The sequence below is a fragment of the Rattus norvegicus genome, chromosome 6, assembly GCF_021556685.1.
Source record: "Rattus norvegicus strain SHRSP/BbbUtx chromosome 6, alternate assembly SHRSP_T2T, whole genome shotgun sequence".
In the NCBI taxonomy this organism is placed as follows: domain Eukaryota; kingdom Metazoa; phylum Chordata; class Mammalia; order Rodentia; family Muridae; genus Rattus; species Rattus norvegicus.
The window spans coordinates 29,867,501-29,892,569 of record NC_141539.1 but is presented as its reverse complement, the minus strand read 5'-3'; the positions used below and the strand labels follow the sequence as shown (position 1 = coordinate 29,892,569).

The 25,069-nt window shown below is 45.1% G+C and overlaps 2 protein-coding genes and 1 long non-coding RNA gene across 13 annotated transcripts in view; 1 reads left to right on the top strand and 2 right to left on the bottom strand.

Moving 5' to 3' along the window:
- Window positions 1-16,018, top strand: part of Clip4 (CAP-GLY domain containing linker protein family, member 4) — a 100,119-nt gene extending 84,101 nt beyond the window's left edge. For 6 of the 9 annotated variants that reach the window (NR_190422.1, NM_001428605.1, NM_001428607.1 and 3 more), the window contains one exon: window positions 3,502-5,619. Coding sequence is in view for 6 of the 9 variants with exons in the window: in NM_001428605.1 (NP_001415534.1) it covers window positions 3,502-3,823 (322 nt within the window). In the remaining 3 variants the exon portion in view is untranslated. Of the gene's footprint in view, window positions 1-3,501; window positions 5,620-13,203; window positions 13,339-15,684 lie in introns of those variants that run through there. The other 3 variants (XR_015621728.1, XR_015621727.1, NM_001428610.1) reach the window with 2 other exon arrangements.
- LOC134479109 (histidine-rich glycoprotein-like) lies at window positions 154-13,404 on the bottom strand. Of its 2 annotated transcripts, XR_015622859.1 has the most exons (4): window positions 13,302-13,404; window positions 6,523-6,640; window positions 2,514-2,596; window positions 154-1,248 (listed from the first exon to the last, which is right to left on the bottom strand). It is a non-coding gene; the product is annotated as a histidine-rich glycoprotein-like (long non-coding RNA). The 2 variants fall into 2 exon arrangements; XR_015622858.1 differs by lacking the exons at window positions 6,523-6,640; window positions 13,302-13,404 and adding an exon at window positions 3,469-3,723.
- Window positions 13,916-25,069, bottom strand: part of Alk (ALK receptor tyrosine kinase) — a 719,717-nt gene continuing 708,563 nt past the window's right edge. Inside the window, exons 24-26 of one of the 2 annotated variants that reach the window (XM_087552352.1) lie at window positions 21,458-21,592; window positions 20,790-20,880; window positions 13,916-16,779 (exon numbers count right to left, since the gene is read on the bottom strand). In XM_087552352.1, coding sequence (XP_087408478.1) covers window positions 16,102-16,779; window positions 20,790-20,880; window positions 21,458-21,592 — 904 coding nt within the window. In that variant the 3' untranslated portion in view covers window positions 13,916-16,101. The remainder of the gene's footprint in view (window positions 16,780-20,789; window positions 20,881-21,457; window positions 21,593-25,069) is intronic. The other variant, NM_001169101.3, reaches the window with a different exon arrangement.

Below are 25,069 nucleotides of genomic sequence, written 5' to 3'. Positions count from 1 at the left end.
CCACCAGGAAGTCCTTACTTCAGCCTCTATCCTGAAGTGCACTCTATCCTCGTCCCTCCCAGCACTCTCAGTGTTTCGATTTAATGTTAAGATCTTTGATCCATTTTGGAATTGATCTGTGTGCACAGGATAGGAGAAGGATCAACTCAGTTGTTATGTGTACATCCAGCTTTCTCAGCACTGTTTATTGAAGACACTGTCCTTTCTCCAGTGTGTATTTTGGCATCCTTGTAAAAGCTCAGGTGGCTGTAGGTGCAGGGGCTTAGACGTATCTGGGTTCCTGGTTCTGCCGCACCTGCTCAGTTCGTCTGGCCTTGTGCCCATGCTGTACGTTTTCACCGTGGCTCTCTAGGATAATTGAAAGTCAGGAATGGTGATATTTCCAGCAGAGTTTTTATTGCTCACTGTTGTTTTGGATATCTAGGGTCTTTTTTTTTATTTCCATATGAATTTTAAGATTGATTTTTTTCAACTTCTGCTTACAATTGCATTGGAATTTCTATGTGGATTGCATCGAATCTGTATATTACTTTTGGTGGGATAGCTGTTTGCAGGATATTAATCCTGTCAGTCCATGGGCACGAGAGGCCTCCCCATCATCTATCTATTTCTTCAGTGTATGTGGCGGTCATGGTTAGGTTTATTCCCCATTGGTTGGTTGGTTGACTTCTGCGACTGGGATTGTTCCCATGGTTTCCTTCCCAGGCTGTCTTTAATGATGTTGGTTTTGGTATTCTAATTTGCAGCCCACCACTTTGCTTTCCATGTTGGTCAGGGAGTTTCCCTGGGGAAGTCTTTGGAGTCTTCATGCATAGAATCAAGCCATCTGCAGAGAGTTACACTTGTTCGTTTCAGTTAAAAATCCAGTAACCATTTGTAATAAAAACTGCAAGGACAGGGCATGGAGGGAGCATAAACAATAAAGACTAGATATGACGGACCAAAAGCCACCATCGTATTAAGTTGAGAAGAACACGAAGCATTCCTACTCAAATGAGAAGACAAGGCACCCACTTTGCCCTCCTGCTCAATATAATGCTTCAAGTCCTAGCTGGAAATATGCTTTTGTTGAAAACGTCATTCTTTAGAGCAAGTCTTGCTTATGGGACATGAGGGCGCAGTGTTTTCTGACTACTGTCCTTGGGAACATTAGACTTGGGCAGTGGCTATAGGAGGAAGTCTGGCAGGACTCAGCCGTGTTCTGGCTGGACGGTTCTTGCTGGTGTGCTGGTCTTGGCCTGGAGGAATCTGTGTTGGAAAGGGATGGTTGATGACTGATCAACGTGGTGCTACTTATTTTTAATTATTCATATGGAAATAAATGCTACCTTCAGAGCAAATGTAGGAAACAGAGACAGTGAAATTCCTGGCCTGTATGAGGCTGAGATTATGAGAGGCATTGGGCACATGGTGACTATTCAGAAAACATAGCCTATGGCCATTATTTTTCTGAGAAATGTCGCCAGCTTTGTCAGGCTACAGAAAGCATCCATTTGGTGGGAATTTGGAGACAGAGAGAATGGATGTTTTTGTGCAAGAGTAGAATTCACATGCTGCTTTTGTGTATTTGGTGAAAATTTGTTTCTGTGCATTGCATTTAGAATTTGATGGGATAAATAATTGTAAATGTTTTTATTCTATTCACTTCCTTTTGCCCCTCTTTCCTTTTTGAAATAGTTCTTCATATTGTCCAGGCTGGCCTTGAACTCCCCATCCCCTGACTCCAGCCCCATGGCTGCTTGTCTTATAGATATAAGCCGCTATGCCTGCCTCCTCATTTTCTGTTTCAAGGTAGGGTTTCACCATATAGCTGATGCTAGCCCAGATCTCACTACATAGCTGAGGTTGTGCTTGAACTCGTGATCGGTTTGCCTCAGCCTCCTGAGCTTTGGAGTTACACATGTGTACTGCTGTGTTGGGCTTTAAAAGAATTTCCAGATTACAGTTTCTTCAACTTAGAAAAGTCCCTGAGCTCTAGCGTCCTAGTTATAAATTCTGAATCTTCTTCCTCTTTACTGGGTGCCTGACAGAAACAGATGAGCTACTGTGTGTGAAAGTGTATTTGAAACTGTAGAAGACAGGAGCTGGAGGTGGTTCAGGAGGTAGAGCCTCCTCAGCTCGCTTCCCAGCCGTGAAGACTAGAGCTCAGATCTCACACCCACACAAGTCAGGTCTGCAGGAAACTCTTACTCCAGCTCTAAGGACAGGAGGATGGCTAGGACTTGATGGCTTCAAAAGAGTAAGTGGAAAGTGCAGAAGGCGCCCACGCCTTCTTCAGCAGGTACACGCACTGACTGATATATACACTCAGACACATAGTGAATTAACCCTTTAAAAATGTAGAAAATGAGACAAAGGGTGAAAGAAGGCCCCGCTTCTCTTTACAGTAGGAAGGTTTTAGATAGTTGGGGTAGCAATGCTCCAGCCTGCAGTGGGAAGGGAGGGAAGGGAAGGAAAAGGGAGAGGAAAGAAGGCAGGGAGGGGAGGGGAGGGGAGGGGAGGGGAGAACAGACCTGTTTGAAGTGGGAGACTCCCAGTTCCCTTTGCAGGCCCTAATAACCATCTGGACTTCCCAAGTGTCAGGGTCAGCTGTCTCCTGTGGACAGAGAAAGGTGACAGTATGGGCAGCGAGGTGCCCTGGGGTGGACAGTATGACTAGGGGAGGGACCCTGGGGACAATATGGGTAGGGAGGGGACCCTGGGGGGGGGCAGTGCAGTCTCAGGTCTATTTTGTTCCAGTTGGCAAGTGCTAAGAGGTACTCACACTGTAGGAGGTGCTGTGTTAAAGGCAGGAATGCTATTCTGCAGAGCCCAGCCCTCCTGCTGGCAGAAGGGAAGGTAACTGGAGTTCATGGGAAAGACCTACACCTTTATCTAAAATTTATTTTCTAAAGTTGTAGGTTTTAAGATTTGTTTTCACATAAAAATATTTTAAAGTGAAATCACGTTCGGAATACCAGTTCCTTTTCCTTAACTTACCTATACTAATTCAAGTTCTATGTATTTTTCCTAATCATTTACTGAAATGCACCCCCCCCTGTGTGTGTGTGTGTGTGTGTGTGTGTGTGTGTGTATTTTTATAAGTTGTAGGGTGGTGTTAAAAGTTCCAAAAGAGAAAAACTTTTAGAAATTGGAAGCATATTTCTAATACGGCTGTTTCCAATTTTAAAAATTATAATCTCAAAAACTTTTTCAAATGTTTTATATTTAAGGAGAAATGGTGACATTAAAATAAAAGATACTATCTTGTGACAATAGAAAAATAAAAAGAAAGGGCATTCAGAACAAGCCTTTCACCTATAATTAAGATTCTTCTGAGGGATGGCAAAGTAAAACATAATAAATAAAAATAATATTTAACTACTCAAAAAAAATAACTTATTCTAAACTTTTCTCTTTTGTAAATTAAACGAATGTGGAGGTGGCGGCAGGAACAGATGCGGAAGTCGCATCCCTTGGCTCTAATACCTAAGTTCAATTCTTCCTTTCCCTTCCGGACAGGACTAAGACCACCCTGCGCCGCAGCTGGAGCAGTTCCACCACGGCGGGTGGTCTCGAGGGGACCGTGAAGCTCCACGAGGGGTCTCAGGTCCTGCTCACGAGCTCTAACGAAATGGCCACCGTTAGGTACGTGGGTCCCACGGACTTTGCCTCTGGTATCTGGCTTGGACTGGAGCTCCGAAGTGCCAAGGGGAAAAATGACGGCGCCGTGGGTGACAAGCGCTATTTCACCTGTAAGCCGAACTACGGAGTGCTGGTTAGACCAAGCCGAGTGACCTACCGAGGGATTAACGGGTCAAAGCTCATTGATGAGAGCTGTTGAGTTAACCACAGAAAGCATTGAGCTCCTCTGAGTATGTCTATGTGCTAGATGAAAATAGGGACTATGACAAAGGGCTTACTTAACAGAAAATAGAGTAATCTTCATAAAAATCTCCAAAGGAACCCAAGTATGAACTTTGAGGGTCATGGTTTTGAAAATAATTTCAGAATAAGCACTTTCTAAAAGTTTAGGTCCCAAGAAAATTTGAGGACTCAAAAAAATAAATAAATAAATAAAAAAAGAAAAGAAAAAATAGAATGTGGTACTTAGCAATATGTTGTGGTCACTTTGCCATTTGGCTTCATTTTTGCACATGGTGTTACGTTCTTCACAGAGTGAAAGTTTTTACCACCAGCTTTGTGATGTTCACACCACCTGTTTCCAGTCCAGGTGTTCTGGAATGTTCTTTTCCATCCTCTGGTTTGTTGCTAAAAAGTACCTAGAGAGCAGTCACTAAATAACTGGTGTATCTTTTATCCTTTTGGTAGGCTTACTTGCCCTTTGGGGATAGGCTCCTGTGAACACTTAGAACCTGGGAGGACGGTGGGCACTGGGTGATACCCGGCTCCGCCTTGCACCCGTTGTCAACCACAGAGATGTGATTCCCTTCACTACCAGCTGGTTGGTTAACAGAGCTGAGCGTTACACGGGCCTCCTGACTCAGTGCATGCCTCCTCACATAGTGTGCTCTCAGGTTTCCAATCTGCTGCTCGACTGCCCTGCCCGTAGGCACAACAAGAGACTTGCAGTTAGGCTTGTGAACTCAAGGCAGAACTCTTTTTTTTTTTTTTTTGCACACTTATTTAACCTTGTAAGCTCCCGACATGCACAGCACTTTTGAAACATGATGCACTTTTTACTTTTTGAGACTTTGCCTTCATTTCCTCCTGGGATATAAAAAACTTTAAAGAAGTATTTCACAGAATGAATAAAAGTGTGTGTGTGGGGGGGTGTGTTATCTGTGTGGGTGTCCATGGTGTCTGGGCTTGGGGTGGGGTCAGGGTTTAGCCGTAGCTGCTGAGTTCTGTTGGCTACACAGCTGCAGAGCCATGGCTGACCGTTCACTGTCAGGGGCACATGTTACACTAAGCTTCATGACAGTGATGTAATAATGTTACACATTTGTCTTGTAGTTATGTATTGAAGTTTCTGTCCTGTTTTGTGTAAAAATGTATCCACTCTTGTATATATTTAGACTTGAAACTACCACACAAATATTGGAACGGTTTGCTTTATGAAGTTAAAAGTATCCTTCCGAATGGAACTAACTTGCTTTGTGCTCAGACATATACTATGCTGATGTATTTTGCAATATACTATCTTAAATTAAATCTGGTCACTTTGTTGCCTTTTTAAAAAGTGTGGTATTTCAAGTAGAGTTATTTTCCTGAAATATATTTGCAAACTCAAGCTGCTTTATAATCAAGGAATATTTTTATTGATTGAAGAAAATGACTGCTGCAATTCAAAAGTGAACTTATTTTATTATATAGATGATTTCTTAAAAGCTATTTATACCATGATACAAAATCATGTAGTGATCCTGGGAGTCTGTAGTTCTTCCTGTTAATAACATTCAACACTGTATGCTAGAGGCAGCAATGCCAACACTGAAGTTATTTTGGGTGAAAACCGTTGTTCTGTTCCTGTTTAGCTGGGGATTATTAAATCCATATAATGTATGTGCTTATGTATGCTACATGTGCAAGTTAGGTGTTTCCTTTGTGTTCTGCTTATTAAATGTCATTCAGATTCACTTCCTGAATTCTAATAAAGAGGGAAGCTATTGGAGCGGAGTTGTGTCTTTTACCCTATCTGCAGCCCTCTTCGGTGTCTCAGCTCCCACCTCCATCAATAATGGCTCAGAATGAGCTGTCCTTAGAGAGTCCTAAAAGTCTTTAATAGAGTATGTTTTTTCTTTGAGAGTCCCATACATGTATGCAGTGAATTTTGACTCCCCACTTGGAACTCAGACACCCTCACTATGCCCCCTTCAGTGTCTTTTTTATTTATTTATTTATTTATTTATTTATTTATTTATTTATTTACAACTCACTAATTCTAACTAGCAGTGTCCATATGTGTAGGGGTAGAGGGCCATCTATTGGAACACAGACATCCTCCCAGGAGCTACACTTGTGAAGAAAACCGATGGCCCCCAGCAGCCATCAACTGCCAGTAACTCCTCAGCTGAGGGGGGCGGTTATGTGAGCCCCTCCCTCACTTCTGCGGGCTTGATGGTGTGCTCACAGCTGCAGCTCGTGTGAGTCCGTGAGTGCGTTGGCTCTGACATGTCTGGAAGTTTCGTGCTTTTCACTCATCAAGAAGAATCATGACTTTAGCCACCCTTCTTTAGCATCAGTGAGGAGATGCTCAAGAATGTGATTCTATGGTTTGATGAGGTCACTTTCTTTTCCTTCCTGAGGGCTGTAGTTCATTGTTCACCCAGAGCAAGATAAAATGCTTTAAATTTTGGTTAAAAAGCCTAACCTTGTGTTGTTATTGTTAGAAAATTGTGTTACATTTTAGAGAAATATGGGGAAGGGGTGATTTTAAATGATTCCTTTACAAGTGCAAGTGGACTCAGAATGTCTCATGCCATCATCCCTCCATGGTACCCCCACTTCTCATCCCTCCACTTCTCAAGCTCCTCTCATGCCTCATACCCCACATGTGTCACTTCTCTCTGAAAGACTTGCCTTTCTGCTCATTTCCCATTCCGGCCCGGGGTGGAGCAGTGGGCTTTGATGGCTTTGTTCCTCACTTCATCCTCACACCTAGATCAGTCCTCAGCACCAGCCTGCTGTTCCACAAAGCCTATCGAACAAAAAGAGGCGCAGAAGAGATTGATGGCACAAATGCCTAGCATCAGAGAGGTGACACTGAGAGATCAGGTCATGGGATATGTTTATTTTATTAGAGACATGAGGGAAAGATTCCTGTGCCTCATCCCAACTCTGCTCCATGTCTTAGTCAACTTTTTTTTTTTTTTTTTTTTTTTTGGTTCTTTTTTTTTTCGGAGCTGGGGACCGAACCCAGGGCCTTGCGCTTCCTAGGTAAGCGCTCTACCACTGAGCTAAATCCCCAGCCCTTAGTCAACTTTCTATTGCTGTGATAAAACACCGTGATCATGGCAACTTAAAGAGTGTATTTGGGCTTATGGCTCTGCAAGGACAAGAGTCAGTTACCATCATGGTGGTGGAGAGACATGCAGGCAGGAACAGGAAACTAGACTCCATCTTTGGCATCGAGCAGATGATGAACAGAATAAACGAGCAGTAGGGTAAGATGTTAAGCTCTCACTCAAAACCTGCCCCCAGTGACATACTTCCTCTTAAAAGGTGGGACTTCCTAAACCTCCCTCAGACAGTGTCACCGACTGGGGACTGAGTGTTCAAACAGGTGGACCTATGGGGGACATTCTCCTCCAAACCATGTGAAGTATCGAGAAGAGGCAACCATGCTGAAGGGCAGAGGGAAGGAAGGGGAGAACACAGGGCCGCCAAGACAGTGCCCTGTTTGTGATGTGACCAGTTTATATCATGGTAAGATGTTGTTCTCATGGAGAGAGAGAGTGAACTGTATACCATGAAAGTGCAAACATGCAGGGGCCGTTCTGATGCTAAGGTCCTGTTCCCCAATTGGTTCTTGGTCAGTAAATGGGTCAATTGCTGGGCGGGAGGGGTAGCCGGGATTTCTGGGTCCCTGGAAGCCATCAGAGAGATGCAAAGAGAGGAGAAACGAGTTCAACATGCTTCTGATGAAGCAAAGTTGACCAGCCATGTGAGATCTCCAAGTAGAGTGGCCACACAGGGCGCTCCTACAGGCAGGCTGTCAGGATATTTAGCAGGGACTAGATTTAACTGAGTCACTAAAGTTAGGGCGGGTGGGAGGTGCAGAGATAAGAATATTGATAAGGGTAGATTTTTCCGGGCGGGAGATAGCAGTGCTGAGCAGTTGTGTCAGGAGGCAAGTTGGAAATGAGCAACGTGTGTGTGTGTGTGTGTGTGTGTGTGTGTGTGTGTGTGTGTGTGTCTTTCATCCGCAGATTCAAGTGAAGCTGAGTGAGGACTGGTAGTTCTGGTGGGTAGCAAATCTACACACAACACAAACACATTGGTCTCTAATGCTAAATAGTTTCATTTTAGAGTTTGAGGCTGTTTGAAATTTGTGGTAATAGTACTTAATCATTGATCAATGGCTAGAAACAACCTGTTAGGATCATTTTAATTGAGAAATCTTACTAATTTTAACTCTTGGTTAGTCATTTGTTACCTAAGTAATTGACACAGACATGCAATATACAATATACCATTGCAAGCCAATAGGAAAGTTTAAAACTATATTATGCCCTTTGCCCCATTATATTTACTTACTTATAATACCAGTATACTTGCTAATAAAAGCATATATGAAAGTCGTTTATTTTTATTTCTTTTTGTATTTTTTATGGGTTAATTTATTTCCCAATTGCAACTTCTCCTCCCTCCTCTCCTCATCTTCCCCCCCAATCCACCCCTCTTCCCCTTCTCAGAAAAGGGGAGTCCTCCCATGGATATCATCCAGTCTTGGCATATCAAGTTGCAGTAAGACTAGGTGCATCTTCTATTGAGGTTAAGGGAAAGGGATGCATAGGCAGGCAACATAGTCAGAGACAGCCCCTGCTCCCTTTTTACTGCCCCACATGGAGACCCGGCTGCACAACTGTTACACATGTGCAGAAGACCTAGGTGGTCCCATGCGTGCTCTCTGGTTGGCTGTTCAGTCTTCATGAGCCCCTATGGGTCTAGGCTGATTAGTGACTACAGGACAGGGTCTAAGCATAACCGTCATCAGAGAAGCTTCACCCAGCAGCTTATGGAAACTAATGCAGAGACCCACAACCTACCACTAAGTGGAGCTGGAGAATCCTGTGGAAGAGGGTGGCCGGGAAGGATTAAAGGAGGTCAAGTGTCAAGGACACCACAAGAAGACTTAGGAATTAAAAGTCTTGTGATTGGGCTGACCAAGCTTATCTAAGATTTCGTTGTAGTGTGGAATCTTGGTGTCTTTACCTAGGCTTAGAATAAGTTTTTCTGCTAAAATTTTTATGAATGCTTTGTACCTGAGTGAGAAATGTGCGTATAGGGACATTAAAGTAGACAGGCCCACATTTCTAATTAAATGTGGTTTCATTATGTTTGATGGAAACACATCTTTCTGTTTCCTACCCTTTTTCAAGGGGGAAGCACTGGAGGAGTGGGTGGGTTTTTTTTTCCCTTTCATCTTTTTTCCTCTCTGTGTGTAGAACTGTCCTAATGAGAGACCAGTGGTGAGTCACCCACTTCATTGAACTTTTCCAATAAGAAAGCATGTAGTTGGAGCTGGAGACATGGCTCAGTGGTTAAGAGCACTGACTGCTCTTCCAGAGGTCTTGAGTTCAATTCCCAGCAACCACATGGTGGCTCACAACCATCTGTAATGAGATCTGATGCCCTCTTCTGGTGTGTCTGAAGACAGCTACAGTGTACTTATATATAATAAATCTTAAAAGAATACTAGCTATATAAAAAAGAAAGTGCGTGTCCTGGTGTGCTGAGGAGGGACTGGAGTGCGTGAGATTTTTTTGAGTACTGGCAGCTACTGGTTTAGACATAATCTGCTCTTCCCAATCTCTAGTATTGTTGCAGAAATGCTCACAAATCTGCATTAAGGTCAGCAGTAGAGTCCTGGGTGAGCCCCATATTAATGTCTCATGACATAGGTGATCGTACAGCTTTAAAACCTCATAGGCTAGGATGAGTTTGATCCTCAGATGGCTTGTTAGTTATCAGTTATTTCAACGAGATAGGGACTCTCAGAAGTCTGCCTGCCCTGTGCTGAACTTGAACTGTAGATTTCTAAAGCTTAGCTTTGAATGTCTGATGCTGTGTGTCCCGGCTCCGTGTCGATCTGAGGGGAATTGAGCCCTTATCTGTTCAGCCTCAAAGAGCTCTACAGCTTTGCCCAAGTGCGTTTGTCTCACTGAAGGCTGCGAGCTAATTACTATTTTTCACATAACAAATCAAATCAGACTGACAGGCAACCGAATCATGTTACAATTATAGGCCTAGCTTCAAGCCATTCTTTTTTTTTTTTTCTTTTTTTTCGGAGCTGGGGACCGAACCCAGGGCCTTGCGCTTGCTAGGCAAGCGCTCTACCACTGAGCTAAATCCCCAACCCCCACCCCCCTTCAAGCCATTCTTATTCCCCCTCCCCACCGCGTCACTGCGGGGGTCCGTGTTAAAACCCAGTCCACAGTGTCAATGACAGTGGCTCTGACAGTACTCGGGAGGGATAAGTATTGCTGTCTTCTTCTATGGGTGAAAACGATCCCTTTCTCCGGTGGATTCTAGAGTGAGTTTGGACAATCATTGCAAGTCTCAGATTGAGGGTGAGAGAAAGGGCCTTGCTTTGTGTAGGAGACAGAGCAGAAGAGAGCACTGCAGAAGGCTTCATCCCAACGCGCCGATTAACATGGGTCTCTCATGATCCCAGAGCGCATCCCAATGTGCCGATGATGCGGATGAAAGTGGGCCTCTCAAATCTCAGCGCGTATCTCAACGGGGCCATGAGTATTAGTAGAAAGGCTGGAGTTCCCTGCACGCTCTTTCTCGAAGGGAATGGAGATTAGGGAATTAAGGGTTGTCTTGTGATCTCCCTTCACGCTCTTTGTTGTGACAAAGGAAAACCCCATGTCACGTTCGGCTTCATTTCTTTTATCGCCGTCACCAGCTGTTTCCCGGCATGTCCACGAGGAAAAAGAGTTTCTGTGTTTAAGTGACTTCTTTTGAGGTCTTTGAAAGTCTAACATAAATAATACTTTGAAAATAAAGCGAAATAGATTTGATTTCTTAAAACCAAATATCAGATATTTTAAGCTGTAGGAAATTCACCTACAGCCCTCATCTTCCTACCTTGGTGGGAGGTTGTTGGCCGTCCTTTGGAGTTTCCTGTTTCTGCCTAAGCTAGAAAGAAACACCGCTGAAACAGGCTTTTAGCATAGTCGACTATGCCTCTGAAAGGAGGGACTCTGGTAATGAGAAAGGAGACTCCTCAGTGAATGCCCTGTCATGGCCCCTGAAGAACACTTGTAGATGACGCTGGAAGTCAGAACCCTCCCTAGGCAAACATATTGAGCTCTTGGTGGACAGTAAGAAATGCAAATCGTGCAAATCAACCACTGCCAGTGCACGCAGCTTCTCACCCTCAGCACAGCTCCAAGTCAGCAGGGCTAACGTCTCCTTTGGGAAGGCAGGCTCTGGTTGCAGGAAATATTAAGAGACGTGAGTGAAGTTACACTGAAGGCGTGGTGGTCACCAGACATGGCTAAGAGCTCTGTCCACCGTGTGGCTTGCAGGAAGCCATCTGGGCCTGTTGGTATTCTGTTTAAGCTCCACCCACATAGCTACCTGGCAGCAGCGAGGTATGCTCCGCCCCACAGTTGCCTGGCAACAGCCAGCTGTGCCTGACATTATAAAAAGGGGTTGCTTGACCTCTCCTCCTCCTCTTATTCCCTCTTACCCTCTCTTACCCCTCTTGCTCTTTTTTCTTCTCTGTTCTTGACCCCATCCCACCCCCCTCCAGTGCCCATGGCTGGATGCCTTTCCTCTCCTTCTACTCTTCTCTCATTAAAACTCCTCCACGTGGAACGATGGTGCTTGGCTGTTTTCTGTCCCGCCGGGCGGAGATTTAAATCCTAACAGGGCCCACTTCATTTCCCTAATGGCTTTATGATTTTGACTAGGAAGGGGAAAAGTGAAGGGATGCTGACCCTTCTAGCCTGCTTCTTTGTGAAGGAAACATAACGTCTCACTAGGGATGAGCCCTGAATTCATTATATTTGGCCCTAAATGAGTTATTAAGGTTAAAGACACACAGCTATGTCCAGCAGGTTATGGGCTGGCCATTAGGGTTTCCCTGACCCAGGTGAAGTCTCCTAGGTTACACAGTAGGGAGCTGGAAGGATCCCTTGAAACCAAACCCTTTAGTTTTTTCATGGGTTCTCCCCCCAACTTCTTTGAAATGGTTTTTCTGCTTAGTTTGGGCTAGCCTTGAACTCATGATCCTCCTGACTCAGACTCCTCAGTGCTGGGGTTAAAGATTTGTGTCACCATGTTTGGATTCCTTAATTTTTAAAAGGAGAAAATTCCAATCCCTTGCCTGAGTGATCCAGGTGGGTGATGGCCGTCTAACAAGATCCCTATCCCACCCCCACCCCTACCCCCACGCCCACCTCCGCTTGCTCGATGTTTGGGGAGCGATAGAACGGTGCCAAACCATCCCTCATGACGTCATCATCTGAAATTTGACCGACTTGGTATTCCTCTCTGTTGGCAAATGGCTTCCTTACAATGTAAATATGTATAGGGAGGTCTGATAGCGAAGTTGCTCAGGCTCTGAGTTTAATAAGAACTCACGTTTTAACTGACACCAGCTGGCAGGGGAGCATGGTAAGTAACTGCGGGTGAGTGTTGGCAGGGATGGAGTGAGGAGAGAGCATGCAGGGTGTCCGAAGAGGAAGTGGATCTGGGCAGGAACCCGGAAAGAGGCCAAGGTTGTCCTTTACGGAGCCTGGTAACACCACTGTCCCAGGCGAGGGGCGCACACTCGTTTTACATGTATCATGCCACAGAGAGAACAGGGTGGCTTTAGTTTTCTGTCCTAATTCACAGGACTTTCACGCCGTCCCACTAATTTTACATAATCACTCTGTCCCTGTCAAACTTTTCAAGTGTTTGCAGCTTAGCAAGAGTTTGGATTCAAGGATGCCTTTGAAATGAACTCTACCTGCGTCAGGGAACCAAGTGCAAACAGAACCTGACTAACAGCCTTCCCGTAGTTTCTCCGGCATCCTCTCTGATTTCAGGACATCGTGTCAAGGAATTCAGGAACAGCGGTTTGTATCTGTGCGTGCGTGCGTGCGTGCGTGCGTGCGTGCAGCACGGGAACAATCTGCTGCTGTGAAATTAGTAAAGTCGGATTGTGGCCTCTTTTGGGACTCATTAAAAAATGCATTAGCGAAAGACAGGTTGATAGCACTTCAGACAGCATTGGGAATCTTGCCCTGGAAAGCCTGCGTTTGGAGGAGTCTACATTCATACACTTTTTTTTTTTTTTTTTTAAAGAGGGCTATAAAGCTCAGGAGGACTTTTAATCCTGATGTATTACTGGAGAAAACCTATCACAGTAGCCCAGTCATTAGAATTGCTTACAGGTGCCTCTTGTGGATTTGGATGGAAAAGCTCCACATTTTCAAATAATAAAATTAGTTTGTAATTATGTAATACTTTACCACCCTAGGGTTCACCAAATATTATGTGAAAATGACTATTTTAAAAGAGCTTCCTTTCTGTTTCCAGTATTTGGGAGTTCGGTCTTTACAGTCTTCCCTTGAGCCCCGAAGGAGACAGTCAAGATGGCAGTCTTGTGACCATCATCAGACAAAGGGAAACCTTACCTACAGTGGGAGAGCCAAGAATCCTCAGTGTGCGTAGGTCAGTCAACCCCACAGCACCTGGGAGCTACCAGAGTGCAAGAGGACTGCTTGTGATTTTGTGTTTACGATCTCCCAGGGGGACCAGGGCGTTACTGTCTTTTTTGGATATGTGCCTGGTTAACTTCAGTTAGCCAGGACTCAGACACCACTTGGTGCCAGAGAGCCTACCGTAGTCTGCTAAGCCGGACGTACTGTTTAAAAGCAGATGCCGCACCTCTCTTTTGATTTGACGTATACAGGCATCATATACTATTAACAAGCCGGCCATTCCTCACAGATTGCTACTCCCACAGGCGAACAGCCATGACTTTTTTGATTCTTCCTTTATAGACACAGAGTACAGATAATTAGACTAGCTTATGGTTTGATTAGCATGGCTCCTGCAAACCTTAATTGGGCCTGTTCACGTCCTAAGTGGAGCTCGCTGTCCTGGTTAATGAATGCATTAAGAGTCCAGCATCTGTATAGATTACCATAGCCATATGGCTGGCACAATACGTAGTGGACAGTAATCCAGAGTCATGGTGCCGAGGGGGTTGCGCCAACTTCAATGAAACATCTGATGTCATCATGGCTCAGTATGGAGCTGTTTATTTACTTATCCATGTACACAGGCTTGAAGGTTTGACCATCATTTACATGAACATTGATTGATACCAATAAAGACAGAGAAAAGCAACAAATCCATCAGTGGTAGTAAGGCACAACCTGAATCTGTAGTTTTTTTTAGAGCGAAAAGGGGCAAAATTCCCCCATTAACAACAGAGCTTGCTCCCTGCCTAGTCGGTTAGTGACTACCGATGTTGCTGAGCTGTTTTCTCGGTTACAGACAGCTCCTCTGGCGTCAGCCTTCGGGGCAGTGTTTCTCAAAGCGAGACTCTGGAATCCCTTTGGGTGGTTTGTGAGCTGGAACAAGGTTTTTTGGTCGTGTGCCTATTTTTTTTTTTTTTTTTTTTTTTGCACAAACCAAAACTTTACCGATAACATGTTTTTTTGTTTTTGTTTTTTTTTTTTTTTTTCAGAACTGTTATTCACAGTTGCACGCCTGTCTTCCAGCTTCAGGGACGTCCCATGGGAAATGTTTTGGGAAGTTCTGGGAAAGAAGTCCCTGGAGTATAAAAGAATCTCTAGATGTTCAGAATCAATTCAAGGGCCAGATAACTGCCTTGTGGAAACTGAACCGTTGTCTGGAATTGGCATATTAGAACACAATGGCTCTCCTACACTCAAAACGACACTTTTGCAGTGGATAAAATGGGGAAGATGAGGAGAAAGGCACACACACACACACACACACACACACACACACACACACACGCACGCGCAGTCCCTCTGATGGAAATGCTTCGTACCTAGCAAGTAACAAAAATGTCTCACCCCAAAGAAATACTTCATCATGGCTCCCACCAGGAACAAAATGGGCAGGAGGATACAGAAGGAGAGAAAAGGAACATGAAAACATAGGTAAACTCGGTATTGCATAAGCATGTGTATAACATTTAATGGGTTCCCAATTGCATTTCATAGAAATAAATCTCATCTGTGAAAGCCAGGTTCAGAACACCCACTGAAACACAGTACTATCCTCAACTCTCCAAGCAATTTTTTAATTCCAAATGTTTTGTCATAATCAGTATTGGAGATCTATATGAATTATGCTATGAGTATTAAATCATATTTGTATTCCCAGCAAACCAGGATCTCATGGCTAAGGGAGAAAGAGAGAGCTTGGGAGAACTGGGGAAGGACCAACCAGGGTCTAGACCACTGGAAGGCCCAGTGCATCACGGAGGAGGGGAGGACCTCGGGGAGGGTCGAGCCTCAGATGTATTGATATACGTGTCCACAAATGTGTGTCTTCCTATGCTTTCAATGGACGGCTGCTACTTGAGTTTTAAAAAGTGATCAGATCTGAATGAATGGAAAGTGTGGAAGTAAGTAATTTCAGTCTTGAGTTTTAAATCCAGTAGGAAACCTCACACGCGGTATTTTTACTTTTAGTAGGAAGAATTTTTTTCTTAAGGCATGAGGTATGTTAACAGGGTGTTTGAATCGCTGCGTCTCTACTGGAGTTTCATATGCAAAGCATTTGCGATGGCTGCATTTCGCTTAGATGAATATATACACTTTTTTCACTATACTATGAACTAGTCACGGCTTTTTTTTTTTTTTTTTACAATAGGCAATGAGTTAGAACAATTAAAAGCCTCTAACCACCACCCACAGCGATGACAGTGTATGATATTTCTTTTCCACGTAAATAACGTCTCTCCTCATGCTGAGTCATTGAAATTAATTCCTTTATTTCTGTTCCCTCGCCCCTCGAATGGTTCATATCCACAAGGCAAGGAAACACCTACGACTCCCCCTATGAGACATGGAGGCAGCTATTTCTGACTACACGGAAGCAGAGAGCACACACAAATCGGAAAGAAGCCTGAGGGGACTGTACAGCAGATCATGCACCAAAACTACGCAACCAATCTGGGCCTTGTACTGATCGCTTTCTTAAGAACGGCATTTTCTTCTTTGAGGATGGATGAACCCATGCTCAAAAACCTTTCTAACACATCTTGAAAACAAGTTTTCCTCTTTTTTTTTTCTTCTTTTTCTCTTTTAAATGTGGCACTTCAAAACAAGTTGGCACAAAAATGAAAGTGAGTGACATTTGGTCTCGGAATTGTGGTGGAGTCATTCTGTCCGTCTCCCTCCCGGTGGGCTTCAGCTCCAGCCAGGGAGAAAAGCTAGTGGGACGCCGGGCTCAGGGCCCTGGCTGGGTGACCTTAGTCTTGCTTTTCAGCACGGTGTCCCCCGGGGCAGCAGTGGCTTCCAAGGGGAGACCCTGTTGCTGGTAACCATAGTTGACGTTGCCGCAGGGGAAGTGGCGCAGCCTGAACAGGGGCACCTCCTTCATGGTGGCGCTGAGCGCCGACGGCTCGAGCAGCAGCGCAGCCTCGGCTCTGCGGGGCCCCGCACCCGGCCCGGTCCAGCCACCCTCCGCCGCTCCTGCCCGGGCCTGCGGCTCCGCGCCCGGTGGGGGATGGGTCTTTTTGGCTGGCTTCTCGGTGAACCACGAGCCGTAGGTGGGGTTCCACAGGCTGGTCGGCTTGTTTCTGGAGCCCGGGCCTTTGTGCAGCTCTGGGGGAGGGTTGGGCTGAGAGAACGCCATGTTCACGTGGCCCCGATCGGCTGCACCTCGGGGCACCGGACCGGCACCCGCTCCCGCGCCTGCACCCGAGGGCTTCTTCACCAGCGGGCCTGGCGCTGCCAGGGCTGAGGGTTGGGGGGCTGAGGACGCCTCCTCGTGCTTCGCAGACTGGGGAGACACCAGCAGAGGAGGCATCCCCTCAGGGTCTTTGGGGCGCATGGGCACTTTCTCCTCCTCCTCTACTACGGGGCCATATTCGATGGGCAGAGCTGTATTGATGACATCGGGGTCCTGTGGGAAGAAGAGAGAGGATGGATGAACACGGAATCATAGAGATGTTGAATCTGGAAGAGATGAGAGAGAAAGGAGAGAGGAAGGGGCGGGGGCGGTGCTAACTGTTTACAGACGATCATTTCTGTCAACTGGTCACAAACTAGAGTCACTGGAGACTCTAAGAAGAGAACCTTAACTGAGTTATTGCTTCCATCGATCCGATTGGCCTGTGGGCTTGTCTGTGGGGCATTTTCTCAATGATGGGTGTGTGAGGCCTCAGTCCACTGTGGGCAGTGTCATCCCTCCAGGGTTATATAAAAAGCTGAGCAAGCCGCAGGAACAAGCCAATAAGCAATCTTTCTCCGTGGTCTCTGCTTCAGTTCCTGTCCCTTGCCTTGAGCTCCTGCCCTGGCTTACCATGATGACGACTGGTAAAGTGTTAGGACTTTCCTCCCCAAGTTGCATTTGCCCATGGTGTTTATCGTAAACAGAAAACAGTAACAGGAAAGCAAGCTAATGCATTAATTCACAGGTAGGTATCGGAGTACTGAGTGTGCACCACTGTTCTTGAAAACCCACTGTAGTAGGAGAGGGTACCCGGTGCTTAGGGGTTGCTGGTGAGCCTGGGGGGGCAGTGGGATGGGAGAGGACTGAGAGAAGCCCCTGGGGCAATTTTTACATTTTTAAATTTTTTATTAGATTTTAGTTTATTGTGCGTTTGTATATGTGTGCAGGTATGCGTGTGCGTGCGTGTGCGTGCGTGCGTGCGTGCGTGCGCGAGTGTGTGTGTATAAGTTGAGGACAACCCTATGGAGTGGGTTCTCTGCCCTCCACTATGTGGGTTCTGGGGTGTCAAACGGGTCATTTGGCTCTGGCAAGCACAAACCTTAAATCTGTTGAGCCATCTCACTGGTCCCTGCCTTTTTTTTTTTTTAAACATTACTCTTAAAACATCATGGTCTATTTTCAGTACTATTTTTGCAACTTCAAAGACAAAAGATAATGTGATATTAGTTTTGTTGTAGGGAAGGTGGCAGGGAAGAGGGGCGCCACATTTGGCTTACACAGGGTACGGTTTGCTCCTTCCCTAAGCAGCTGGAGTTTTCCTCGTGGTGACTCTCTGCTGTACGTTCTCATTGCCTGTGCAGATGTTCCAAGGCAGAGACTCATTCGCCCATTCAGATGTGCTGGGCTTTTGTGGAGGAGAAACCATTCACAAAAAACCAGCTCTCGCTAGATCACTGTCAGAGTCACAGACTGCGAGACGAAAGCAGATGCAGTTGCCATGGGTTTAAAGGAAAATTTGTGGGAGAAAACTCTGGGGAAATTTAATTCGGCGGTAGCTTATGCAAACGGAGGGGAAAAGGCCTCCATTGCTTAAGTTTTACAGAACAGCACGGCGGTCTCGTATCCATCAGCAAAGGGCTTAAGAAAACATCTACAAATATCTTTTCAAAGGCCATTTCATTTCTTCCCAGCTTCTTCCACAGTGAGTCCTTTACGACACACAGCTGCATAGCCACCTGCTTCTGTGAAGGTGTTACATATTCTGGAGAAAACACCCCAAAGAAGGTACGTGAATGTGTGTCTGTTTATGAGGGCATTCGATTCCTGTTACAGCATCATAAGCTGAATGTCAGTAAACAAGGTTCCCTGGCACCCCCTTCCCCCCAGTAACATGGCCACTGAGTCCAGCTAGATGAAGCAGGTGGCTCACCCTCACAGCTGAAAGCCTTGGGAGGGTTGGGTCAGTGCGCTAGACACAGAGTGGCAGAAGTTTGGAGAAAGTGTCCGTCCTTAGTCCCAGCTGAGGGAATTTAGAGAGATAGTGGCTCATGGCTTGGCTTTTCTAAAATATCTCTGTGGCACGGACATGGGTTGGTGTCCCATGCGTCAGCAGATGAGTTCATTCCGGGCACATGCGGTGCTGGCTTTTTTTTTTTTTTTTTTTTTTTTTTTTTTTTTTTTTTCAGAGCTGGGGACCGAACCCAGGGCCTTGCACTTGCTAGGCAAGCGCCCTACCGCTGAGCTAAATCCCCAACCCCTGGTTTTTTGTTTTTTGTGTTTTTTTTTTTTTTTTATGTCAGCTTGACACATACTAGAGTTATTGAGCGGTGGGAACTTCAATTAAGAAAATAGTCCCCATGAGATCCGGCTGTGGGCAAGCCTGTGGGGCATTCTCTTAACTAGTGATTGATGGGAGAGCCCAGCCCACTGTGGGTGGGGCTACTCCTGGTCCTGAGTTGTGTAAGAAAGCAAGTTGAGCAATCCACAAAGAGCAAGAAGCCAGTCAGCACCACCCCTCCATGATCTCTGCACCAGCTCCTGCCTCCAGGTTGCTGCCCTGACTTCCTTCAGCGATAGATTGTGATATGGAAGTGTCAGCCTAATAAACCCTTTCCTCCCCAGCTTGCTTTTGGTCACTGGTCACAGCCACAGTAACCCGAACTAATACATACAGGTGACCCTAGTGGACTTAATGGAGTCGGGAAAGGGTCGTGTTAGGGAGATGCCTAGGGGTTGGAGGGGGTAACGTGTAGGTGGGGAGAGAACATTAGTTCTAGCCGAAGTGGGGGTGTGGGGCATAGGGAGAGGATGCTAACTTAATTCTGTAACCTGACGGGATCAGAGCCAGGAGGGAGGTAAAGAGAAAACCGGCCACTGACATGAAGTCCGGAGAGGCTGCTGGTGAGACCCAGATAGGAAGCCGGACTGGGGAGCAGAGCTGTGGTGGAGAACTCTAGCAGATGCTCGTAAGTCTGTGCGAGACTCGAGAGGAAAAGAATCCTCCCACCACTACCTCTATTCCCCTGTTGGGCTGCTGCTGACGAGTGGGGAGGAACAGTCTGCTGAAGATGAACGGTCACAATCCAGTCAAGACCGGAGGAAGTAGGAGAGGGCTCTACAGAGAACCCAGGATGGTTAGGGATCCTCCTGACTTGTGCAGCCTCTCTAAGCCCAGCCCCTCCTCTATAAAAATGGGATAAAAGGAACCCTCCCTGCGAACAAAACAAAATAACACAGGACGCTGGGGCTGGAGATGGCTCGGTGGTTAAAATACTTGTTGCTCTTTTAGAGGACCCAAGTTCAGTTCCCAGGACCCACTTGGTGGTGACCCAGAGATCTGTCGCCCTCTTCTGGCCTCTAGGGGCATTGCAAGTATGTAAGGCAAAACATTCCCACACATACAATAAAAGCAAATCTTTAAAAAAAAAATAACATGGAAAAAGCAACTTGCATAGTATAATCCCACCCAAGTGCTACTGACAAATGGCTCGAACATTTCCTCAGAGTGGATTAGCTAATATATAATTACCATCTATTAAATGTTATTATTTTGTTTGGCCAGATTGTAAGTCTTGGGAGCTTTCATTCTTCTTTATATCCTGTTTCATCTACAAAACTCTAGCTGCCTAGCTGTCTGTGATACAGCAACAACATGGCTACCTAAATAAGAACCAAACATCAATACGCTGACACGGGCCCCACTCCTAGACAAAGAACTACAGGCAACTGATGATGGCTGAGAGGGGAGAATTACTCTCCCCGGGGTGGAATCCTCTAATCGGTTATCCAATAGAAGTGGTTGGCCTGAAATCATGTGCATACAAGGAATACAAAGTAGATTCAGAAGGCTGCATTAATATGCAATAATAATAATGATGATGATAATAATTTAATGGGACATGAATTTGAGAGGAAGGGGGTTGGGAGGCTTGGAGATGGGAGGGGCTGGAGTGAGGAAAGGGAAATGACGTAATTATATTTTAATTGTTAAGATGACCACACACAGCATTGGCTGTCTAGCAGGGACAGTAGTTATGCTGGTGAATAGATTCTGTCTGACGCTGTGACGCGAAAGTAGAAGTTTCCAGAGCTTATTGTAGGACACGGGCAAAGTGAGATGCCAACCCCATCACTTCGGACATCAGGATACTGGGTCTCACAATCAGCGTCATTCTCTGGTGCCTTTAAACAGTTCCCCCCATGTAGAGCCGAGGCTGGTCAAGGGGAGGAAACAATTATACCTGGGTGCAGTATTCGATCCTCTCCAGAATGATGGCAAAGTTGGGTCTGTCCTCAGGCTGATGCTGCCAGCACTGAGTCATTATCCGGTATCTGAAACAACGAGCACAGTTATGAAAGTCAGCGGCTGCCTCTCCAGAATGGGAAGACAAATGGGGCCACGTGATTGATCTATGCTGTCCCCTGCTGGTAGGACAGGGAATCACTCCCGAATGTAAGTCCAGCAAAAGACACCCCCCACTTCTCCAAAGCCACGTTTAGGATGAAGTAATTTATTCTCCATCTTGGTTTTTTTTTTTCTTTTTTTTGGAAAGGAAGTAAGGGGATACCATAGGGACAGAAAACACATGCATGTGAGTGTGTGCACACACACAAGCACAGGGGTGGGGGTGACACAATGTAGAGCCAACTGCTTGGGTCTGGGATACACATTTCTAAAGTCAGTTGAGACATGTAGGAGTAATGAGTGTACGGTCTCTAGTCTAGCCTGGCAATTGTGTTTGAAGGGCTGGGCGACTGACCCATCTTACTAAAGTCTCTGACACACTCTGGGGATACAGTAAAAGAAGGCTGCCACCTTCTCTTTAATTTTAAAGGAGCATTTGCAGATCTAAATACTTAGAAACAAGACCATGCTCAGTTTCTAGTAGGAAGTTCCCAAAGGTCATACACAGGTCCGGGGCAGTTCTTAGGTGGGTCCATCCGTCCTCCACTGGTGACAAACTCCAGAACTTCCTGGTTGCTCTTGCTGGGGTATGGCATATATCCAAGAGAAAATATTTCCCACAGCAACACTCCAAAAGACCTGGACATAGAAAGAAGACACAGATATTGATGTGGACACAGACACCTAAGTTTTTATGATGTTTTCCTTTATGTCCCTCTCTCTCTCTCTCTCTCTCTCTCTCTCTCTCTCTCTCTCTCTCTCTCTGTGTGTGTGTGTGTGTGTGTGTATGTGGTGGTGGGGAGCTTATGCATACACACATTTGCACACATATACACAGAGGCCAAAGGACAACATTAAGTATTGTTTCTTAGAAACCATCTACATTTTAGAAATTTTTAAAGAATTATTTAATCTCTATTTTCCTTCTCTCCCTTGTCTTTGTCTCTACCCCTGTCTGTCTGTCTGTCTGTCTGTCTGTCTGTCTCTGTGTATGTGTGTGTGTGTTCCCACATGTGTTCATAGAGGCAAGAAGAGGGTGCTAGACTCCTCGGAGCTGGGGTTATAGGTGGGCATGAGCTGTTTAATATGGGAGTTGGGAATGGAACCCAGGTCCTCTGTAAGAGCAGCAAGTCCTCTTAACCATGGAATCGTTTCTCCTGCCCCTACTTTATTTTTTTTTTAAATTAAAATTCTTTAAAATATTTTTAGACCCAGTTTCTCAGTGGCCCAAGGTTCACCAATGAAAGCTAGGCAGACAGACTAGCCCACGAACCCCAGAGGTCCACCTGTTTCTGTCCCCCAATCTCTAGCGTTACAAACGATGCCATCACTCAACCTCCACTTTCTTCCCTTCTTGTGGGTTCTGGAGGTGGAAGCTGGTCTTTATACTTGTAATCTACAGGCACGTCACTGACCGAACTATCTCTCCCATCCCAGCCGACTTGCTAGATTCAGAAAAATGAAGAGAATGACCAAGCACTACACAGGATTCTCTATTAAAAGATAACTCGTGCTGATGTGTTTTTCATTCCAGCTGAACTCTGAGCCTAGATTTTTTTAAATCCGATCACAGCTATGGAACCTTGATAATTCTGCTCACTTTATCATGGTACAATTATTTTCCATGCTAAAAAATTTTATAACTAGAGGGCGAAGTGTCTGTGAAATATTCTACTGCGATGTAACACGCTTGGCCTTATCACATTGCTTTCTGTTTTCAAAATTCTTTGAACCTTGTGTGGCCATCTTTCTGTATTTTTAGTTAATTTTACTTTACCTTTTTTTTGGTGACAGAGTCTCATTCTGTCTTTAAGTTTGCTACATTGCCCAGCTGGCTTCAAACTCAGCATCCTCCTGCCTCTGGAGTACTGGGAATATAAGATGGGCTACCGCAACCTGGCTTTTGCCCACTTTTAAAGACTTCCTCAGGATAAACAGTCTCAAACTAACAGAATGGTCAAATCAAGGACATTCTCTTCCAGCATGTGTGTTCTGGGCATTGAACTCAGGTCTGGGAGAATATGGCAACCCATGACTTCCTATGGTAGGGTGTTTTACTGAGGTCTGTTAATCTAATCCTTATTTTTATCTTATATATTGTCTGTTCACCTCTTTCGCACCAGTTCATCTGTCAGGGCATGTTACTGGACTATCTTTTATCTATTATCTCATTTTGTCTTTTGGGCTGTAGACTTTCTTTGTATGTTTTTAACATGTTAGTCTTTTGTCAAAAACAAAGATGTTTATTTTCTGGTGGATTTTAAGGTGGGGCTGGGGATTGAATCCAGGGTCTTGCACACGCTGGGCAAGCACTCTAACTGCCAAGTTCAGTCTTCAGCCCTGTGTTCTTTTTGAATTTTTTCTAACTTAATTTTGGGTGGTAAATCAGGTTGGCCTTGAACTTGCTCTGTAGCCAGGCGGGCTTTGATACTACAGTGTTCTTGCCTTGGCTCCTTAAAGAGTTCTGAGTACAAGAATGCAGCACAAGCCTAGCCACAGTTCCTGTTACTTGCTTTATGATTTCTCTCCCCTTGTGTGTGTGTGTGTGTGTGTGTGTGTGTGTGTGTGTGTCTCTCTCTCTGGTATAACAATGGCTTTTGTTTTCAAGTAGTTAAGTATATTTGTTAAGTTTTTGTGACTTGTTCTATGTACTTCACAGTTATGCAATTTTCTCTTTACCAAAGACAAAATATTTGCTATTTTCTAGGTCTGTTTGTTTTTCCCTCTCCTCCAGTTCAGTTAGATTTTTATGTACAGCGGGAGGGAGGGGTCAGAATTGGCTTGTTTGTCCGAATGGCTCTTTCAACACTTTATAAAATGACCCCTGTCCCCACTGGCTTTGGAGTAAAGACTGGGCTGTTCTCAGCAGACACACCCACCTCTTCCTCTCATCTCTTTGCTCTCTGCAGTGACAATATTCTTTCTGTTTTACTTCTTCTGCCTGTGTTTTGACATCAAATAAGACATTTTCCTCTTTTGAAAATTGTCTTTGATTTCCTGTTATTTGTTTTAAAGGACTTTCGAGACACCATTTATTAGGTTCCAGAAATAATATTTTCTGTTTTGATGGCAGTTTTTATTCTCTTAGTTTGATGATCAGATTTCGGAGGAAGAAGATCCAGCTTTCTTCGAGTGTGTCAATGCAGGTTCTGCTGTTAGAAAAAATGGCCCTAACGTGGACGAGGAAACACACTCTGTGCAGCAGGCGTCCTTTAACTGTTGCTATGTCGGGGAAAGTAGCTGCCTGCCAATTGCCAAGAACATGAATTATCCCCTCTCATGTGGTCTTCCCGACCTCTAAGAGGAAAAACACCCCCCCTTCAGCAAACAACAATGTAACAGACAAAAATCAAAATCTAAGGAGGAAGTTATACATTCTCTGCTGGTCTATCAATAGGTAAAAATGTAGACAGATACCCATTGGTGATTACAGTTATCTTTTGTTGTTATTTAAAAGACAAGACCAGGTCTGGTTGTAGCTCAGGCTGGCCTGACACTATGTAGCCCAGGTTGGCCACAAACTCCCAGTCTTTCTGCCCAAGTCCCCTGAGTGCTGGGGTTAAAGGTATGTGCCACATCATTTGAGGGAACCTGGGTGTTAGTTTGCCTTCCTGATGCCACTGTGCCTTTCCTTCTTGAACACACAAATACAGACATATTTCCTCCCCATCCTACCCGCTTGGCCCCTTCACTGAAGTTTACAGTGCACCCCCCCTTTAATCTTCTTTAACATGTGACGTCATATACAACTAAGGTTGTGTATTACATCATTATTTTTCTTTTCTTTATTTTTTGGAAGTTATTTATTTTATGTGAGTATACTGTAGCTGTCTTCAGACACACCAGAAGAGGGCATCAGATCCCATTACAGATGGCTGTGAGCTGTGGCATGTGGTTGCTGGGAATTGAACTCAGGACCTCTGGAAGAGCAGTCAGTGCTCTTAACCACTGAGCCATCTCTCCAGCCCCTTACATCATTATTTTTGCATTGTAAAATTATTTTAAAATACTACCACATCTTGGTTTCGGTGTGGTTTGATTTTCTGTTGTTCTTGTTGTTGTCTTTCCATCCTCCGATCGAGGGTGAAATAAGATGTTGTTTTCTTCTTTTCTGCT